The sequence below is a fragment of the Triturus cristatus genome, chromosome 9 (genome assembly GCF_964204655.1).
Source record: "Triturus cristatus chromosome 9, aTriCri1.1, whole genome shotgun sequence".
NCBI classification, from domain to species: Eukaryota; Metazoa; Chordata; class Amphibia; order Caudata; family Salamandridae; genus Triturus; species Triturus cristatus.
This window is the reverse complement of record NC_140592.1, coordinates 637,127,051-637,142,717: the sequence shown is the minus strand read 5'-3', so window position 1 is coordinate 637,142,717 and position 15,667 is coordinate 637,127,051. Positions and strand designations below refer to the sequence as shown.

Below are 15,667 nucleotides of genomic sequence, written 5' to 3'. Positions count from 1 at the left end.
AAAGGTGATTTCCTGAGCACCATTGCTGTAAGGTGTTGCATTGGCTTCATGGACGCCCATATGATTCCACAGCTCCCTTTTAATAACCTTCCTGCGTTCAACTGCAGACAGTGTTTATCCCCCATCGGACCGGGTCCCACATTGTAACTTTTGATGTGGTGGCAGTGTCCCATGACAGGTAAAAAAATATTCTAAGGCTATAATAAAAATTCATGTTAATAACACTGTTCTTGAATTTGGCAGGGTTTTCTGGGATTTTAGAATGAGGTTGTGGTTTTTTATGAAAAGGGTTGGATGTAGAGTTTTCTGGAAGACCTGTAACACTGTGCCATGGACTCAATGTCATCTGAACCTTTTCACCCTTATAGTTTGCTCGTGATGCACAAGAGTTTAAACTTTATCCCCTACTCAACTGCACACTAGTGTACTTCTTCCTGAACTCTTTTAAGATGTGTCTGTTAACACCCCTCAAGAACTTGATACATACCATAGGCCTAATATATATCCCTAATCATATAAGAGAGGAATCATTCCTCCAAAGAATATTTCCAGTCATACATGGGACACGCGGTACTCTTCTGTGAATATCCCCACCGATTATCCATATCAAAACTTAAAAGAGTCCATGTGATGCCTAGGTATACCCATTGCTTCCTGATGAACGTACCTAACTGTTCCTGACCTGTTCTATATTGATTTTGTTTTCCTTGCGTTTAGATCTATTTTGCGTGGTATAAAGGGGTATGTGTACAGTGTTTACTTTCTATGTAGGGCACCCAGTTGAGTCCTCTCAGGGCCTCATGATCATTCCATTGAATACAAGATGGGTACCGTACCATCTGGGGCAGAATATCCAATCGCAAGGAATGAGTACTCTAACATATAGACAACCTATGGCCCATTCAGTATGTGACAACAAGCCTTCTGATACTGTATGACTCACAACCCTACAACCAAGCGTAACCAATAGTCACTGTGTGGAGAAAACAATGTATGTGTGGGGTACCCTCTGCTAATGGTATTTCAATGCCTTAGTCCATGAACTGGGATGGACATTATAGCTGAAAGATGAGAGTCGATAATTATTACCACCACCTCGTCCCTCTTGCTTAGATTAATCATCAAGTGAGGCTCTCGTGCCTCCACCCTCTCCCCTCATTAAGCACATAAAGGAACCCCCCTTCCACACATCCTGTTTATTGGTGTCTGGCAAAACACTCCCACAGGTCAACGTGGTGCGGCGACTTCCGCGTGCATTCTATTCCTTTTGGGTTTTACTCTCTCTTCCATCTTCACCAGGAGGTTATTCTTCCAGTTTTTTTTATTTATCACAATCCAGAAAAACCTGAAGAAACTAGAGTTCATTCCTTAGATATAAGAAGAACATTTCTAATTAATCTCAAAAGGGTAGCAGAATTTAAACTCTCTTCCATTTTGGTCAATTTTGGCCAAGAAAAAGGGGGTTGAAGTTCCAACTCTCAGCTGGCAGATTTGTACCCTAACTTCTTTAGCCAACAAGAATTGTGTGTTTCGTCACCTCTGAGTATCCAGGGTAAATCAACCAGGGATATGTCAGTCTACCTAGCGAAGGTCCACGGGGCATAATTGATGGTAATTTGCAAATCGTCTACTTCGGCTGTTCCCTCTACATTTTTTTGATGTCATTGGATGATGATTTCATTACTTACCTGTAATTGCATCACTCTAAGTCCATCTCTTGTTTTGATTAATCATTTCTTAATTCCTGCCCTATTTGAATAGTCTGACTATAATTACAATCAAGCAGGACGTGTGGATGGGGAGGTTCTTTTATTTTCTGGATAAGGGAGTGTGTTTGATTAATTGTGAAATGAGGCCCTTGTGCCCTCCAAAGTGCGAGATGGGCTGGAAGTAATGAAATTACCGGTAAGTAATTGAAGCATTATTGTAGCCCTTTTTAACCTATTCACATCTTCACCCAGTAATTTAAGGAATACCCAGATGAAACTTCGTTTGGCAGGTAATCCAGCCAATTTTCTCCAACAGCAGAAACGCTACCAAAGACGTCCCAGAGAAATATTGTGAGATGTTTCGTATTACCAGTATAGCTCCCAGTAATAATTACCACTGAATTTCCCACTAATACTGATATGCTTTTGTAATGGTGAAGTATACAAATATGGATAGTAATCCTCCTACTTGATATTTTTTCCACTCCACGAAGCTACAAGTCATGTAATGTGGTATAATTGCATTAAAGATAATCAGCTGGAATCTTTAAATGTGAGGTAACATCAAAGGAGTATGTCGTCACACCAGTCGAAATAAGTGTGAGGCCCTTCAAATGAGTCATCTGAAAAGAGCAAGCTGGTGGGAGTCATGCTCTGATTGAAACAGGGATTCCAAAAACACATTATCGAATAGAGAAGTATTTGGATATGCAGTCAGATTAGTGCAACTGAAATGTATTGAAGGATCAGCCGACTCAGTCACATGCCAGGCTCATTCTGTCTGATCTGCTATTAACTGCCTCCACGAAGTTATAGCTCTGTTTGCAACATAACTTACCACTGAATGTGGTTCAAACTGTCTACACCTGTGGTTCTTAACCTTTGGTCCGGGGACCCCGAGAGTCACAGCACCTACTCAGAGGGTCCGCGACTTCTTAGAAAGTTAAATAATATTAACAGATTCACAAACTGTATACAAATTAAAAAAAACAAAGTGTAAAACTGAAGATTTCAAAACAAAATCTGTTAATGTCAAAGAATTTGACATTAGAGGCTAAAAATTAAGTTGGTATCCTCATCAAACAGAATAAAGTATCCGCAATGAGTGGCCTCAATTGAATTTAGAGGTTCCAACCTTTAAATTAAAATTAAAATTTTGTTTTTTTGTTTTATGTTTGTGCGTGAATTAAATAAAATATTTTTTTTAATGTGTGTATTTGTTTGATGAATGCTTATTTCATTGTTTTTTTGTGTTTTTCGGTTCAAATCATCGAAAATGCTTAGGCCGGGGTCCTCGGTTTCCAGTAATGACTCAGTGGGTGTCCCTGATTCCAATCATGATTCAGTATCAGTCCCCCACTTCCAGTAATGGTTAAAGGGAGGTCCACAGACCCAGAAGCCTCAGGGCTTGAAGGAGGAGTCAAGATGGCGGGCTGACTCGCCGCGGAGTTGCTGCAGCGGGAGGTCTCTGCTAGTGCCTTTGTCGATATGCGGATCTACTTAGAAAGCTGAACATCGCTGAAGGATTCGGTGTTCCCTGCACCTACTTGGTCCCAACCTGGCGTTAGATATATTGCGGACAAGAGGGACGACGTACCTGTAGAAACTGAGGATTGATGCTTCCTTTTCCCAGGGCTCTCCTGCGTCTGTTGGAGGCGGCGCGTCTTGCTTTCCCTACGGCGTTTAGGCTATCGCAAGCTCGCCTCTACAGCTGCTCAAGACTCGCGTCTTCTATTTTCCCGACGCTCTTCTCTCCATTTCCGAAGCCTGCTTACACGGACAAGTATATGCACTGTTGCTTCATGGCCCCAAAATCGATGGCACGAGGCGCTCGCATTGGGCGAAATGTGTCTCACCAAGCTGGGCGAACACCGCTGCCCATCTCTCGAACAAGCCACGCTTCCTTTATAGACGGGGCCGGAACTAACACAGGCAACGGCAACGGCCGAGACCAACCCCCGACGGATGGACATACGCCTAATACGGGTAAGCCCCTGATCCGTCCTCCCATCCTGGCTGCCCCTATTGTCTCTCAGTGTGGTGAAGAGGGGTTAGGATCGTCCCCCATTCTTAACAGTGGCTCCCTGGGGAAAAATACAGATCTTGGGCTCCCCTCTGCTGTTTCTGAGGATACGCTCCTGTCCTCTCTATCTTCTGGCCCGCCTGTGTGCTTTACTGGCGTTTTGCAAGCCATTGAGCCCTCGTGTGTTCTAGCTGGGGTCCTAAATGAGGCTATGACTCCTAGTAGCATCAAAGAGGGTGCAAATGGAGTCCTCCCTACTTCAAACACTCTGGTGGTCTCACCTCTGATCAACGAACCGCCGGAACTTCCTTTGCTTACTCCCGCTGCCCCGGGTCCGGGGCTGGGCGGGTCGGAAGAGACTCCCTGCGACCTGGAAAATTCAGACCCAAGCCATGATAACGATGCTGAGTCTGATGAGGAACCTGAAATCTCCCTCAACTCTCTGTCAGATTCTGGAAAAAAAACTACACGGAAAAAGGGGAGATCTAAGACCAAAAATAAGCTAAAAAAGGGTAAAACCACAGTTGCTTTTAAAGCCGTCCCTATCACTTTGCCACCACAAGGGAAGCCACAAGGGAAGCCCACAGTCGAGAACAGCCCTCTTCGTAAATGATTTCAGGCCAATGGAAATGTCAGGAAGATGGCTCTACGCCTGTCTGGTGTCAGCTCCTTGTTGGGTGACCAAACAAAAGAAACGTCCCCGACACAATCTCAAGTACATGCGGACTCATTAACAATCTATTCATCCCCCCCTCTCCCTGCATCCACTGATCATTGCTCGCCCGCCTCTAATTCACCAAATGGCCTAGGCTTCTCGACTATCGCATCCACTCAGGAGCAAACATCTATCAGCAATGTCTCTACCTCTAAGCAAACTCTGGTTCTCACTCCTCCGGATGTCCCTCTTCCCGTTCACACAAACTTCCCGCCTCCTTCAGACCTCGACTCTGACAGAACTGAAAAACAAAACTTTCCTCTCAATATTATCTTGCAGACTCTGTCTGATCAACATAAGGAAACGCAACTACAGTTTCTTCAACTAAGGGAGGATAATATCAAGATTCAGCATTCTATTCAGGATCTGAATAATAAAGTGGGAGGGGTTGTTCAGGACATAGAATCCTTACAGCAAAGGGTTTCGAACGTGGAAGAAACAACTGCTTGTCACCAGAGTGTGGTTAACAGATACCAGGAACAAATCGGAAAGCTGCATGATAAGTTGGAAGACATGGAAAATAGACAAAGACGTCTCAATCTCAGACTATTTGGCATACCCGAAGGGTCTGAAGGGGCCGACCCAAGGGCATATATGGTGTCACTATTCCAGAAAGCCTTCCCGGACCTCTCAGACTGGGATTGGGACTCCCAGCTTCAGAGAGTTCACAGACTTCCTCTCTTTATAGCTAACAAGGCGAGCAAATTCCCTCGCCCCTTTCTGATTAATTTTGGGAATTTTCTCCTTAGACAGGCTGTTTCACTTAAAGCTAGGCCTAATTCCCCCGTTACGATTGATTCTATCACTTTCTTTGTTAGATCGGATCTCAGTAAAAGTACTATGGATAGACGCTGGAGGCTACGCCAGCTTATCGATCCATTCAAGGCTCTGGGTGGTCAGGTTTTTCTGCAGGAACCAGCTCGCTTAAAAGTCATCCATTGTGGGCGGACATACACATTTACAGATGAGAAGAAGGCAGAACAGGCTCTCTCCAAACTAACACCTTAGATATAGACGAGATTCGTCCTTTATTTCTCATTACTAAGTTAGGGGAAAAAGTGGTATTTTTTTTTTTTTTTCTAAGGGATTACCAATACCTGACTTCCAACGTCAAGCATTGGCCTAGGATACCACATACATACCTCAATAGGGAGAATGAGGACAGGGATTGTTCAAATTACTCAAATTGTTTATCAAGGCTGGTGTCCAATCTAAATGGTTGGCTGGTATGGAGGAAAGGAGAAGGAGGAGAAAGGAAGGGAGCAAATAACGTTTGAGGGATCACGGGATTGGGGAAGGGAAAAGGGGAAAAGGGAAAAGGAAGGATAGGTAAAAAGGGAGAAGAAAGGAAAGAGGAAAGGGGAAGGAAAAAAAAAAGGGATAAAAAAAAAAAAAAGAAAAAAAAAATGGTGGTAGGGGCACTCTCACAATTACTCTATATTAATTGTTCTAGACTGATATAAATAAAGATAGATCCACTGTTTGTTTGTCTAGCAGGTTGATCACCTCTGCTGCCTCTCTTTTGCGCTGCCCAGTCACCGGCAGCTGGGTATAAGAGGTTTTCCTCCTCTTTGGGATTGGGGTTGGGGTTCTATGCTGAACCTCCGAGGGTGGTTCTGTCGGGGTGGGTTAGGGGGGGGTAAAAATGTTAAAATGATCAGGTCGGAGGGGAAGGTATTTTGTTATTATAATTTTTTTCTGCAACACTATACGAAAAATCAAAAATGGGCAAAGGGTCTAAACATGTCGAAATGACGCACAGAATTAGATGTCTGGCTTGGAATGTTGCGGGACTTAATGCTAGGAATAAAAGACGGCTTGTCTCTGAAGAGCTCAATCTTTATAAGCCCCAGATAGCCTTGCTCACCGAAACACATATCACCTATAAAGACCGTAAACTTCTTGGGCAGTTAGGATACGATGTGACAGTGCGTTCAGAATGCAGTATCCCAACTAGAGGTGTTGCCATTTTAACACAGAAAAGATTAAATATAGCATTAATCAAAACTAAGGTGGATAATGCCGGCCGTTGGGCTATTGCTCAAATACTTTGGCATGATAATATTTTTACTTTCTGTGTATTTTATGGGTCGAATATTGACGATCCTTTCATTATAGACAGGCTAAATATAGAACTCTTGGACAGCAGCGGAGAACTTATCATAATGGGGGATTTTAACCTCATTATGGATTATAATATTGACACTACGAGACATCGAGCATTTCAGAGGATGCGGCGTTCCCGAGCCGCTGTTATTGAACTCGGTCGTATTCATAACCTAAAAGATGTCTGGCGAACAATATACCCCTCTATTCCTGGTTTCACATATTATTCTGCACCCCACCAACTCTGCTCAAGAATTGATATGGCTTGGGCCTCAGATAATATCATAAAGAACAGCTTCATGGAGCTATGCCCAAGAGTGGCTTCGGATCATAATCCAATTATATTAACATTCAGTATGCCACAGATTAGTCGGAAACCCAGGACATTTACATTTCCCAGACACTTATTGTCCAATAAGGACTATATCTCACAATTGAAAGCACACTTAGGCGAATTTATTGCAATAAATATAAATTCAGCTTCACCCAGCATAGTTTGGGATACGGTTAAAGCTAGCATACGCGGGTTTACACAGCAGTTCGTTCTAAAACAGAACTCTCTATATAAACGTGGCTGGGCTGCTATGAGTAACACTATAACTATGCTTGAAAAACAGCTGTCACAGGCTCTGACACAGGGTCTATCAAATGTATCTGATATTTGCCAAAAACTAGCTCGCTCTAAGCTCAACATCAAAACCAGACTCTTGGAGAAAAATATGAATAGTTTACATAAATTTCACTTATCTCAATATGAGAGTGGTGACAAGATTGGTAAAATTTTAGCATACAAAATCGCCGATGATAAGTCTAGAACATCTATAAAAGAAATTAAGGGTCCAAATAACATGGTTTATACCCAACCTGAGCAGATTCTCCAGCAATTCGTAGCTTTCTATAGTGCACTATATACCCCAGACGAGCAGCCTGCTTTGAACAAGATTCAAGAATATTTGGATACCTATTTAATTAAGGGTAAACAGACTGGAAACATGGCGCTGCTCTCTGAAAATATCACTGAGCTAGAGATTAGAAAAGCGATAGCTACATTACCCTCAGGCAAAGCCGCTGGAGAGGATACTATCCCATTAGATATTTACAAAATATGCTCTGAGGAAATGATGCCATTATTTACTGATGTGATCAGTAATGTTGGGATCACTGGGAAGGCTCCTAAATCCTGGAACACCACCAGGATTGTTTTTTTTCTAAAAAAGGGTAAACCTGGGGACCAATGTGGGTCATACAGACCCATTTCACTTATCAACATAGATGCTAAAATTTTTGCCAAGGTACTTGCTATTCGATTAGCTCCACTTATCCCTCATCTGGTATCTCCTCATCAACACGGCTTTGTCATGGGAAGAGATACTACTGCCCATATTAATATGGCTATCACCGCATTCGACGTAGCCAGGGTTGGACCCACCCCACTCGGTATGATTCTCTTGGATGCCGAAAAGGCCTTTGATCGAGTGGGATGGGAATATCTCTGGTCAACGTTGACTACTATGGGCTTTCACGGCCAATTTCTTAAATGGCTACAGGCTCTTTACGACTACCCCACGGCTAGGCTCTGTTATGCTGGGCTAACTTCTATTAGCTTTTCAATCTTTCGCGGCACCCGGCAAGGGTGTCCATTATCACCCTTGTTATTTGCGTTGTCGCTGGAACCTTTTCTTGTCGCCTTACAAGCCAATTCCAATATTACTCCCTTCACACATGGTCAGAAATCGCTAAAAATTACGGCGTACGCCGATGACATTGCGGTCTATTCAACCAATATACCGACAGCTATACTGGGAAACACTGAGGAGGCTAACAAATTCGGTTCAGTTTCCGGCTACAAACTTAACTCACATAAAACACAAGTCATTGTGAATCACAAACCCCCGACTCAGATAGTAGGTACCTGTAGAACTGCTACTTATCTTGGCATTAAAATCCCTTCTGATATTAGCGAGATAATTAAACTTAACTATGAGACTCCCCTTAAAGAAACTGCTACAACTCTTAAAAAGTGGCATAAGGTCCCCCTCAGTATGGTCGGTAGGATCAATTTAATTAAAATGAATATATTACCTAAATTTCTATATTTATTTAGGTCCATACCTCTCCTCGTCAACAATACATATTTCAAACGGTTGGATGGGATCTTTAGCAGCTTTATATGGGGTTACAAGAAGGCTCGTAGGTCAATCAATCTTCTCAAATTACCTTTTAATCAAGGGGGTCTGACCTTTCCCGACTTCAGATTATATTTTTTCTCTGCTTTCCTCAGTCGTCTTCGCTGCCTGCTCGTCCGTGACAAGCAAGCGCCTTTTTGCTATCAATTTGCTTTAGGCGAGGATTCTAATATGTTTTTAGCCAAAGCTAATGACCCAAATTATTTCAAACGGGTAAAATTCAAGACTATCAGAGACACTGTCAAAATTTGGCAACTTATCCTGGTCAAATGTAATACGTCTCTGTTTCATTCTCAATTATCTCTATGGGCCAATCCTGGCCTTCCGGGGATATTTCATGATAGGATATTTTATATGTGGACAGTCGCTGGAATAGAAACACTCGGGGACCTCTATGGCAACGACGGTCTTCTGGCCTTCGAGACACTAAGAACAATCTATAAACTACCTCTAACTGCACAGTTTAAATATATTCAAATACACGACTATCTAATACGTAAAATAAAGCTATTAAATATCTTAGATTCAGATATTTGGAACTGTTTCTACTCTAACCAGGTTAGATCACTTATTAGTCTTGGCTATAAAGCTTTAACCTCGTTTAAACCGGACGACTGTGGGAATATTGCGGCAAAATGGAGCTCTCGCTTGGGCTTGAATATTTCTGCTAATCAGATATCATCTTCACTAAGCAGTTTCAACCGTTCGGTCCAGTCTTCAAGTCTGAGATTACAACAATATAAAACGATATTCCAGCTATACTATACTCCAGAAAAAATTTCAAAATGGTCCAGCAATCGCTCCAACAGCGAACGGACAAGGTGTCCCAAATGTGACCTATCAGCTGCCAATCTTGAACATATGATGTTTACGTGTCCTCGACTTACTGAATTCTGGTCTAAAATCAGCCAGGGTATGGCTCAGATTCTGTCACAACCAATCACACTAAGTCTGGCTAATGTACTGCTAGGCATTCCTCTGTTAAATTTCTCATCTGTAGCCTCACAAACTGACCTTATCAATATTCTGATTGGCTGTGCCAGACTGACCATTGCTAGGACATGGAGCTCAAGAAACCCACCACACGTGATGGAGTGGTGGCTTCTTGTCAAAGAAATTCATACTATGGAAACTTCTCTAGCTAAGATTAGAGGTCACAAATCTCTCCAAAAAATAGATAGAATCTGGGGCTCCTCAATTTTATGTTTAGATTGATGTACCTAAATTTGTTTGTAATTTGGTCGACTTGGACAATGCTGGCAGGAATACCGATATGTATCTTTATGCCCTTTTTGATTTGTCTGTATGATTTGTTTGATTTGTTTGATTGTCTGATACTTTAAATCTTTATTCTTTTTTTTTTGTTGTTCCGATCTCCTGTCCTGATCTCAATAAAAAAAATTAAAAAAAAAAAAAAAAGGGAGGTCCACAGACGTCAAACGGTTAAGAGCCACTGCTCCACACTCATGACAGGCCCAATATGCAAAGTTTTTTTGTATCTGTAAATTAGATTTACTCCTGCGGAAATGAATAGTTTAGTTATGCATCAATAAGAACGATTCTCAAAACCCAACAGGTCTAAACTACTTATGCAGAAACCTGATTTTAGCTCAATTACTCACGCGTAAATGGACAACAAATGTGTTATATAAGAACTTGGACACTGTATCTAAGACTGAACAGGAATGGGCAACGTAGGATCGCAAAAGGTTACCAAATGTACTTGCACATTTTGTTTCCTACATTTGAAATATTTTTCTGACTTCTCTAAAATTCATATTTCCTGGATCCTGCCTAGAAATCAATTACATTTGCGGGTTTCCAGGCGTAAATCAGGAAAACTGCAATATATTTCCATTTACAGTTAAGTAAAACATTTTCCCGTTGCATAAATGCGAAAGTTTATTGTATAAGTTTAATTGCGCTTTGTGTTTTTTTGTTTTGCTCCACTGGGACATATTTTTTGCTTTGTTGAAACTCCGTTCCTTATATTCTCACCATTATTGGAAATGCCTCTTAAAGTTCACACATTGGAAACTGATTTAGCCTGTCCTAAACAGAAGTGAGTCTCCCACAGTTAACAGAGAGGGAAGGGGACGCATAAAGTTAGAGAATGCCCAGAAACAAAAAAGGTTTATGAATGTTCCAAAACTTTTCAAGCCTTTGTTGTGCTGGAATTCACACTCCCTGCATGTGGAAAATCTCATTTTCTGAGTGTAAGTTTGAATGTTCTAAGTAGGAAGAAATATCAGGGTAAGTGCAAGAGTAAATCCAAAAGTGACGAAATGGGAGTAAAGAGAAGACGCAAGTTTGAAAATAAAATTGTAGAAGAAAAGAATATAGAAATAAAAGTTGTATTTTATGTATTTCAAACACTAAGCAGGCTTTACATGCAAAAGTTGTCTTTCTATATGCACACCATATATTTCTGTGTGCAATTTCCACCATATATGAGTATGTATGTTAGAGGGTGGACATTTTTGTGAATAAACTCAAAGTTGTAAGTTATTCACAGGCATAGGCTTAATGAATGCCCCGAGTAGGTTAGTTTTTTTCCAGAAACCTTTGTGAACTGCAGGAGCGGTCATCCGTAATGGCAGAGGAGTGTTGCCCCACTGTCCAGAGCCAGCAGATGATAGATAAAATGGTAATAACACAATGTTATTATCACTTTATTTATTGCTGTCTGAACGGGGCAATGAGTATTGGGCGAGGCTGGGCATAGCAGGGAGGAGAAGTAGTGTGCACTTATAAGTGCGCATGTCAGTTTGGCCAGCTATTTTAGGCCTGCCAAACAGAAAAGTGCACTTATGTATCTCCAACTCAGCTGTGTTGCACTGCTAGGATGGAGAAAAGCCAAAGGCTTCCAGGCACTGTCTGAGCGCCAAATAAAGAATCTCAGACGAATCCTGGCACTGCTCTCATCAGTGCTTAATTTGAGCCGGTGGTTTCCGGTGCTAATTGTCAACACCGGCACTTGAGACCGTCTGCCACATGGTGGTGCTGTTTATCAAATTCAGAGATCAGCACAATGGCATTTGTTTAATAATTCAATATACATCAAGTGGTCCAGTATACATCTATATTACAAAAACCTGCGAACAAGCAATTGCTATAGCGTTGGGTGGCCTGAAATAGTCTGAATTGTCACACTTGTAGAGATGTGATGGTTAGTAGTTGTGTTGGGGCTGTCATTAGCAGTGCTGACATGGGCAATGGGTGGTGGAAGCTGCAGTGGACTCCCGGCGGGAGCCCTGGCACTTATTTGTTTACAAATTAAGCACTGCCTCTCATGCTAGAAAGCAGCGGCTGGATTGTATGGGGAGCCTGTACTTTGAGGCCCATCCACTTCTGAGCCGGATGAGAGGAGCAATGAGGTGGCCGGCAGTGGGAGCGTCAGGTAAGTTATTTTTATTTTATTCCCCAACCCCTTGTCCCCCCCCTGCCCACCCTACCACTTCAGATAGGAGGCTTCTGCCACTGGTGAACTGGCCCGAATTGTAAAAAATACCTGGATTCTAATTTTTGTACCCGCGCAGAAGATTAGCAAAGTAGTGGCAATGATCAGGGCTAGACTGGGAGGCTGGAATGGTGGAATGCCATTTTTGTTACTGGGGGCCAGTTTTGCAGTGCTCCTCTGTCGGCCCCCGTAACAAAATCAGCAGACCAGCATAATCCACACAGCTCTTATTTTCGTTTCCAGCCTCCCTGTGTTTTTAAATATTGTATAGTTTTTAAAGCACTGGCTGCAGAGTTCTTTGTATATGGAGCAGCAATAAACGTGTCAAAATATCTCTGGTGAATAATCTTTCTGCTGGAGCGAGCTGGAGTTTTGTCTAGTGTCAGTTTTAACTCATCTAAGGTAGCACATAGGGTTAACGTGCCTGCTGCAAAGAATATGTATCACGCAGGTCACATTAATGTATTTTATGTGCATATCTCTGTGGGTTACTGATTTTGTCTCAAAGATTCTTTTGTTACTGTGCAGTTCATAAGTTAAAATAGTAATCTAGCACAGTGAGCTAAGAACTGCCATCAAAGAGCGGCATGCAAACTGCATGGTACAAGTTGGAAAGTTATGCTTTTTCCAGTCCTTCATGATTCTTATGTTGCTAAAAAGGGTTTGTTGAGGGAAATACATTTTTTATTGGTAAATGTAACCCTAACCACTGTTATATTTTGAATCCTGAGTTTGTGCTTATCCAGCCCAAGCACTCTTAAAAAATGCCTACACCTCGTAGTGCCCTTGGTCTTATGTAACATTTTCTATACACTGCTTTACACATGTATTATTCATTGCCTGTATGTGTGTTTGATGTTAAGTGCTATGACACCACAATCTAGTATGAGAATTGCTATAAAACAAATACAATACATGGGAGAGGGGCTGTGGAGAGATGAAGGGCACTATTTGAGGGTGCCAGTTAGTGAACCATTGAAGGGCCCCAAGAAAGATTGTAGTAGCCTAGTGCACTGTAAGGTCATCAATTACTATGCTTTAAAAGCTAATACAATTGAATATATCATGAAAAGCGTGTTGTAGAATGCACCTTTTTTTTGCCATTTTTCCTCAAATTTTCTTGGGAAGAAACATCCCCAAACACTCCTTGTAGTGGGGCTCGCTCGCTTTGGCCGCTAACTATGAAACCTAGGAGGACTGCTCTGACAATTTCCCCCGGCTGCTGTGGGTTCCAAGTCCGGCCCTGGCAATGATGCAGTAGGCACTAAGGCAACCTAGGAAAATGGGCCTCTCTACTGGACGTGGGTGTTAAAACAGGCATAGTATGGCTCATGTGGGCCCCTCCATCTGCGAGTGGGGTACCATTGTCCCATGTGCACTGATAACAAGGCTTCTGAGGATGAACATGTTTAAAGTTCCTTTTCCTTCAGGATGGCTTTTACTTGATTGCTGTCAACCATTTCAGGCACGTAATTCCTATCTTTGCACAGTGATTCGATGGTTTAATTCCAAATCCGCAGATGTGCACCTGGATAGTAACTCATCACAACAGGGGTTAAGGACCAAATAGGCCAGATCGAGCAAGCAGGCTTTTCTTCGCCCAGAGAGTGGTTGAGGTGTGTTCATAATAAGTGAGTGTGGGGTGGGGGTGGGGGCTGTTAATAACATACAGTGTATCTGGGGTATGCCACCGGAGGGCCTTTAGATCCTACCACCCTCCCCATCCCCTGAGCGCCTAAGCTTCACCATGCCAATCCTTTTTTGGCTCACTTAACTGTTTATTATGGGTTTTACCACCATCAGTTTATAAAGGCAAAGGTAACACTACAAGGCTCAAAGTGCAGGGGAACTCAGCTAAAAGGCAGGGCTGGCTGCACACCTGAGACATGATGGGACTATCTAGTAATGTATATAGCACTTAATAACTTTTTCTGGACACCATAAATGTTTGCAGGTTGGAAAAGTGAAACATAGGTCCCGAAGTAATAATTTTCCAATTATCACAAAGTATGATCATGTGATGAACTCGATTGGAACTCAGGTCTTCCAGTTACAACAGTAGTAAAAACACACCTGACAAGGGGAAATGATCTCCTTCTCCCCCATAGGTCCCACAAATCAGCGAGTCACGAAAGCTGCACATGGCCTACTTACCTTAAAGCAATAGCTGGTTTCCTCGCCATCCCAGATAGTCCTGGGCAGGGGGAATTTCCGGCGAACCCGATACTTGCCCACGGCCCCCAGCGGTCGCCCCCTCAGCTTCTCGGCCTCAATGTAGTGCGCCTTGAGCCAGAGCTGCTGCAGCTTGGGGTGACTCTGGGGGGAGAACTGGTAGCTCTCCAGGATCTTGTAGAGCTCGCGGAAGTTGCCGCGATGGAAGGCCACCACCGCCTTGGCCTTCAGCACCGACTCGTTCTTGTGCAGGTGGTCGCAGGCTGGCAGGGACCACAGGAAGCGGCCCAGGCGCTCGATGTTGCCTCCCTGCTGAAGGACCTCGCAGACGCAGGCCACCTGCTCTTGGGTGAAGCCGAAGCTCATGGCGTGAGTGAGAGGACTCTACAGGACTGCCGCGTGCCTCTTGAACGAGAGCCCTTTCGACGACGAAGCGCCAAACAGCCTCCTCGAAGCGCCTGTCCACCTGTGACTCTTGGGTAGAGGCCTTCAGAGTCTCTTAAAAACTGTCAAACCGCTCTTGAATGCCTCTTTATCGGGGTCCTCACCTCTCGTTCGAAGAGATGCCCCAATACCCTTTGCGCGAGCGTGCCTTCGGTGGAGCCTTAGCGAAAGAACTCTTCAAAAGGCTGTTGTACAAGGAGGAGGCCCTCAAATGCCTCTTGAGCGTGGATACTTAAGTTTTTCTTGGACAAGGCCCTTCACGGCCGCACACCCGGGCAGGTGCAGTGCAGGAGTTATAGCCTCAGCCAGTAAGTGCGGCAACCCAGCTTCGACGCTCTGCCCCAAAAGCGGACCCCAGGTGCCGCCTGGCCTCGGGTGCGGCGTCAGAAGTGGGCACGCCGGGAGTAAGGGAACCAACCGCAAGACTTGGCTCCTGCCGCTGAAGAGGGCTGTCACTCACAGGCTCGGCAGCCCTGCCCTGACGCTGCCTCCCAGCCCGTGTCTCTCTCGGCAGTGACTCCTGGCTCTCTTCCCGTGCCCTGGGTAGACTTGGGGGTATCGGTTACAGGCTCAGCCCACAGGCGGCTCTCAGCTCCCCACCATTGGCTGCACTTCCAGCCCATTAGGAAAATGAAGCCCTCTCTCCGGTTTCCCGAGCGGCTAATGCCGTTTTCTGGAAACCCGAGACATCCTGCGGTGGGTCACGGGGGGCACGCAGAAGCACAGGGTGCAGACATTTCTCTGTACTGTACTCACCCCCACCCTGCTCTTGGTATGCCTTTCTTCCCCAACCTGTGTTATGCTTACAGTGTCCTATGCTACCTTATGTTTTGTTAGAAAAGCTGTAGTGCT

General features: G+C 43.7%; 1 protein-coding gene across 1 annotated transcript in view; it reads right to left on the bottom strand.

The window, feature by feature from the left end:
* LOC146798414 (homeobox protein six1b-like) overlaps nt 1-15,436 on the bottom strand; it is a 286,437-nt gene extending 271,001 nt beyond the window's left edge. The window contains exon 1 of the mRNA XM_085625680.1: nt 14,354-15,436. Within this exon, the coding sequence (XP_085481806.1) occupies nt 14,354-14,737 (384 nt within the window). The 5' untranslated portion in view covers nt 14,738-15,436. The remainder of the gene's footprint in view (nt 1-14,353) is intronic.
* Nucleotides 15,437-15,667: the final 231 nt, after the last annotated feature.